Below are 6,000 nucleotides of genomic sequence, written 5' to 3' on the forward strand. Positions count from 1 at the left end.
TAGAGTATCTGGGAGTCCAGTTCGACACCAAATGGAACAAAGTCACCCTTCTCCAACAAGGAGAAGGAGCTTGATGGAACAACTACGAGCATTGTTGAACTCCATTCTCCCCACGGCATGGGACTATCTCCAAGTCCTCGGACTCATGGCATCAACCATAGAAGTCGTCCCTTGGGCAAGGGCCCACAAGCGGCCCCTACAACATTCCCTACTGTCACGGTGGAACCCGATGTCTCAGAGCTACTCTGCCCCCCTCCGGCTACCGGCGAAGGTTCGGAACCAACTACAATGGTAGCTACAAGAAGACCATCTGAGCGAGGGAACAAGCCTATCCCCACCGGAATGGACCTTGCTCACCATGGATGCGAGCCTGCAGGGATGGGGAGCCTATAGCCAGGAGCTAATGGTTCAAGGGCAATGGGACAAAGAAGAGTCGGCATGGAACATAAACCGACTGGAAGCCCGAGCAGTCAAACTAGCCTGCCTACGGTTCAGCCATAGACTCCGGGGCAAATCAGTCAGAGTCATGTTGGACAATGCCACAACAGTGGCCTACATCAACCGCCAGGGGGTACCAGAAGCCAGCAGGTGTCCCTGGAAATAGAGCCCCTAATGATGTGGGCAGAATCAAACCTACAGGGGATATCAGCCGCCCACATCGCGGGAAAAGACAACTTCACTGCAGACTACCTCAGCAGAGAGAGTCTGGATCCAGGGGAATGGACACTGTCTACAGCAGCCTTCCAGCAGATAGTAAACCACTGGGGAACCCCAGCCATGGATCTTCTGGCAACCGGGTCCAACACCTGGGTTCCCAAGTTCTTCAGCCGAAGACGGGAATCATTGTCCCAGGGAATCGACGACCTCGTCCAGACCTGGCCACAGGAGGACCTACTGTACACTTTCCCTCCATGGCCACTACTGGGCAGAATCATCCACAAGATAGAACACCACAGAGGGCTGGCCAAGAAGACCGTGGTAAGTGGACATGCGAAGACTTCTGTCGGGAAACCCTCTACGTCTACCTCCACACAGGGATCTACTACAGCAAGGACGATCCTCCACGAAGACCCAACAAGATTCTCGCTTATGGTCTGGCCATTGAAAGGTCTCGCCTGAAAAAGAGTGGATACTCAGGACCAGTGATTGACACACTGCTCCGAGCGTGCAAGTTCTCCACCTCCTTAACATATATACGAGTATGGAGAATATTCGAAGCCTGGTGTGAGGACCGCAACATCCTTACTCGAACAGTCAAAATCCCCATGATCCTGGAATTTCTGCAGGACGGCGTGAACAAAGTGTTGTCCCTCAACTCCATCAAGGTGCAACTGGCCGCTCTGGCCAGCTTCAGACCCAGGGTAGACGGCACCAGCCTAGCAGCCCAACCAGATGTCTCCCGCTTCTTAAAAGGGGTCAAGCACATTCAGCCACCCCTAAAGTGGCCGATACTCCTATGGAATCTCAGTCTAGTGTTAGTGTTCCTAGCGGGAGCTTCGTTTAGACCAACTCACGGTCTGTCCCTATGGCTCCTGACCTTGAAGACGGCGTTCCTCATGGCAATCTGCTCAGTCCGTCGAATCTTCGAACTTCAAGCACTATCATGCCGGGAGCCGTTCCTCAGATTCACGCCGGGAACCATAAAGCTGCGCACGGTACATTCCTTCCTGCCAAAGGTGGTTTCTCACTTCCATCTAAACCAAACCATCTCGCTGCCATCTCCAGACGAGCATAAGGACTCGAAAGACTCACGCCTTCTTCGCCACCTGAATGTCGGCAGACTCTTAGTCCGATACCTGGAAAGATCGGAACCTGTATGAAAGACGGATCATCTGTTCGTTCTTCACAGCGGGAAGAAGCAAGGAGAAGCGGCCTCGCGGGCAACCATAGCTCGCTGGATCAAAGAAGTAATCAAGGCGGCCTACGTAGAGGCAGAGAAGCCTCCACCTCTACAAGTCATGGCCCATTCCACAAGGGCCCAGGCAGTGTCCTGGGTAGAAACCAAGATATTGTCACCCGCAGAGATCTGTCGGGCGGCAACGTGGTCCTCCATCCACACATTCTCGAGATTCTATCGCCTGGATGTTCAGGCCAAGGAGGACACAGCATTCGCAAGGGCAGTACTAAATGGGCCACGGGCAGCCTCCCACCCGGTTCGGGAGTAGCTTTTGTACATCCCATTGGTCCTGAGTCCAACAGCTACACACTAGGAAATGTAGAAATTACCTGATAATTTCGTTTTCCTTATTGTAGACAGATGGACTCAACACCCCACCCATGGCTGCCTTGCAATCAAGAATCCTCGGGGGAACCTCCCCCCGAGTGCATCACAAGCACGGGTAAGCCAAACCTTATCTCTAGTTCAGACACCTATATTACCAGGTGTTGGGGCTTCTCTATTGAGTGTCCTGGCGGTCTCCAGCTAGAAACCACGTCAGCCAATTCAAGTTAATCAAGTTATCCAAATTAATCAAAAAAATTATCCAAACACATATATCCATAATTGCTTGTCAAGGAGAAAACTGGAGAGCAAAGCCTCGTGCATGGGTATATGTAGTGCTAACGTCAGATTGAAATCTGACTCCATCTCCAACTGCTATCAGGAGCACACTATACCCATTGGTCCTGAGTCCATCTGTCTACACTAAGGAAAATGAAATTATCAGGTAAGTAATTTCTACAATGTTAATGAGCTCCAATCATTTAAAGAGCTGAAGCATTCTGATATAGTTCCTAGTGGTGAAGGTATCATTTCTTACAGTTAACCAGGGTGTTTTTGGAACTCCTTTCATGCATACTCCATCGTGCTATTGGCTTACTTATCAATCAAAAAAATATTTCCTACATACAACTTCTAAGTGGACTATTTAAACTATATGGGGCGCATTTTGAAAGGGTTACGCGAGTATATTACATGCGAAACCCCGAAAACCCGCTCCTGCGCGCGCCGAGCCCCGGGACGTGCATATGTCCTGGGGCTTGAAAAAAGGGGCGGGGGATGGCCAGAGGCCTCCGAAGGCGTGCTAGGCCGGGGAATCGCATGCTGGCACTTGGCCAGCGTGTGCAACCTACGCCTGCCCAGAGGCAGGCACAACTTAAATAATAAAGATAGGGGGGGATTTATGTAGGGCTGGGGGGTGGGTTAGATAGGGGAAGGGAGGGGAAGGTGCGGGGGGGTGGGAGGAAACAGGGAAAGCCATCGGGGCTCCCCTAGGGCTCGGCGCGCAAGTTGCACAAGTGTGCACCCCTTTGCGCGCGCCTACCCCGGATTTTATAACATGCGCGCGGCTGGAAGCGCATGTTATAAAATCGGGCGTAGATTAGAAAATCTGACCCTATGTGTATCCAAGCAACCATCATAAAGCACTGGGTTCACCTTGTATTCCTTATCTGGTAACCCATTACAAAATTTTTCTGTGCTTAAAATTGTGATAATCATCAGTCATTTGAAAAAACACACTTTAAATAGTCTTTCCAAAACTTTTATAAAGTCTCTTGTTCTTTTCTCTTTCTCTTTTTTCTTTTTTCTTTCAAAAATTACTCGTTAGAAAATTTTTCAAAATATACTTATCTGTTGGCTGTGGCTATATGCTTATTCCAAAAACGGATACTTGGATCTCTCTAAATTGTAAAGAATTTATACATATGAAATTCCTCTGCTTCCACGCCATCTTCAACACCCGACACTGCAGCATTTCAGAGAATACTCCTTCTTCAGGGGTTGCGGCTAACTCCTTGTATCCTCACACACTCAACGTGAACATTGTTCAGTCAGCTCAGCTCCTATGCCAAAATATCAATAATTTTTTCTTTTATATTAAACGTAACTATTTCTAAAAGTCCAACTTACCTTAGGCGCAAGACTATGCATAAAATAAATTCTCAGCCAAACATTTGCGCATGGTGCTCTGAACGTCTTTGCGATATTTTTCTCTTAATAATCTCCACAGCATCTGACGTGGGTTGATTTCAAATCCGCCATTTTATACCCAAAAAGCCCGTGAAACATGAGACGTCAGTCACAGGTCCAAACCAAATATACACCAGTATCAAAAAATGGCAACATTCCTTGATAAAATAAATCTTAAGAACTAAGCGTGTGCCAATCTATTTTATCACTCAAGCCTCTAGGCTCCACTGTGTTTAATCTGTGAATCCAAAAACTCTCCTGTAAATTTAACCTAGCGTTACGATCTCCCCCTCACTTTAATGGTGGAATGTGTTCTAGTACAATCCATTCAAATTCTGCAAGTATCCAAGTATCCGATTTTGGAATAAGCATACAACCACAGCCAATAGATAAGTATATTTTGAAATTTTTCTAATGAGTAATTTTTGAAAGAAAAAACAGAGAAAAGAACAAAAGAGTCTTTATAAAAGTTTTGGAAAGACTATTTAAAGAGTGTTTTTTCAAGTGACTGATGATTATCACAATTTTAAGCACAGAAACGTTTTGCTAATGGGTTACCAGATAAGGAATACGAGGTGAGCCCAGTGCTTTATGATGGTGGCTTGGATACACAAATGGTTTAAATAGTACACTTAGAAGTTGTATGTAGGAAATATATTTTGATTGATGTATTTTGGTTTTTCTTACAATTAGAGGTTCACATAATAGAGTATTGGTTTACATATGTCATAGCCCATGTTATTAAAACTGGATTTTACATATGTAAATGCAAATGATGCATATAAGTGGGCTTTCAAAAATTGCTACAATATATGCCTTTGAATTGTGAATAGGTTTTACACGTGTAAGTGCACTTTAAGCATGTAAGTGGGCTTTTGAAAATTGTTACGATAATATATTACATTTATGCATGTAACTCCTTTGAAAATTACCTTCAGTTTGTGTGCATGCTTTATAATAATGGTTTTGGCACTTTTCTCTTTTTAGGATGTAGATGCATATTTACTGCAGCTGCACTGAGTGAGCAAGCTATCCATATGCACATCTTTTAATTAATTCTTTCAAATATCCCCTGAAAGATGTCATTTCTAAGAATATCAACAGAGGAGTCAAAACATGGGCCTTTCATACGCAATGTGGTATGAAACTACTAGTGAGAAGAGGAAGAACGCGGGTCCTTCATACGAGGTGTGGAGCCAGTAGAGAAGAAGAGGAAGATGGGGCCTTCATACAAAATCTCTACTGAAAGGTGGAGAAACGTGGTCCCTTTATGAACTGTATGATGTAAAACCACTGAGACTGCCTTTCCCAGGAGAGGAGTGGAAAGTGTTATAACATCTTCCTGCAGAGGGACATATAATATCAATAATGGTCCTTCAAACACTTGAACCCGTGTAGCATTTGGAAGTAAGCCAGAGTTCTTTAGTGAAAGATGTGCAGATGCCAATAAGCATCCTATGATGTCCTGATGCTGTGCAATAGACCATAATATTTAGCACTATCGAGAGAAAACTGGAGACCCTGGTTCTGAGAGACATTGTGAACAGCTGAGGACTGAGTGTTTCAGCTTATCCTTAGTACAACACTGAGGATCTTGCAGCTGTTTTTTGATCACGTCAAAAAGTTTGCTATATTTTATTCCAAATGTTTGTTACCGGTATTACTGTACATTGTGTACAATCAGGTGCCTTATTTTTTAGTACTATTAAATACAGAAATGTATTAAACTATCTTTGTCAAATCAGTTAAGAATGTGTAAAGGTGCCTTATTTATGCATTTGTAGAATATTCTGTTTTCTTGCAAACATTTTGCAAAATTTTTAAATTGTAAAGCTAGCATTGTTTGACTTCAGTTATGAGATTTGTCATGGGGTAAGAGGTCTCAAGCAGAGTAGATTACAATCAGTTTAGAGCTAAGGTATTTAGAGCAGTTTATGTAATGCAATAGTAGGGAAATTAAACAGTATGTCATTTTCTGGAGAATATCTAAAAGCTGATAAAGGTTGAGTGAGGAGGATTGAACAGCTACTCTTGTACATCCTATGGCAATAAGAAACATTCTAACAAGCTTTCATCTTTATCTGACATCA

At 44.4% G+C, this 6,000-nt stretch overlaps 1 protein-coding gene across 3 annotated transcripts in view; it reads left to right on the forward strand.

Moving 5' to 3' along the window:
- KATNBL1 (katanin regulatory subunit B1 like 1) overlaps nt 1–5,654 on the forward strand; it is a 271,601-nt gene extending 265,947 nt beyond the window's left edge. The window contains exon 10 of one of the 3 annotated variants that reach the window (XR_003856488.1): nt 4,898–4,915. Coding sequence is in view for 1 of the 3 variants with exons in the window: in XM_029600186.1 (XP_029456046.1) it covers nt 4,898–4,930 (33 nt within the window). In the remaining 2 variants the exon portion in view is untranslated. Of the gene's footprint in view, nt 1–4,897 lie in introns of all 3 variants that reach the window. The other 2 variants (XR_003856489.1, XM_029600186.1) reach the window with 2 other exon arrangements.
- Nucleotides 5,655–6,000: the final 346 nt, after the last annotated feature.

This window comes from Rhinatrema bivittatum, chromosome 4 (genome assembly GCF_901001135.1).
Source record: "Rhinatrema bivittatum chromosome 4, aRhiBiv1.1, whole genome shotgun sequence".
NCBI classification, from domain to species: Eukaryota; Metazoa; Chordata; class Amphibia; order Gymnophiona; family Rhinatrematidae; genus Rhinatrema; species Rhinatrema bivittatum.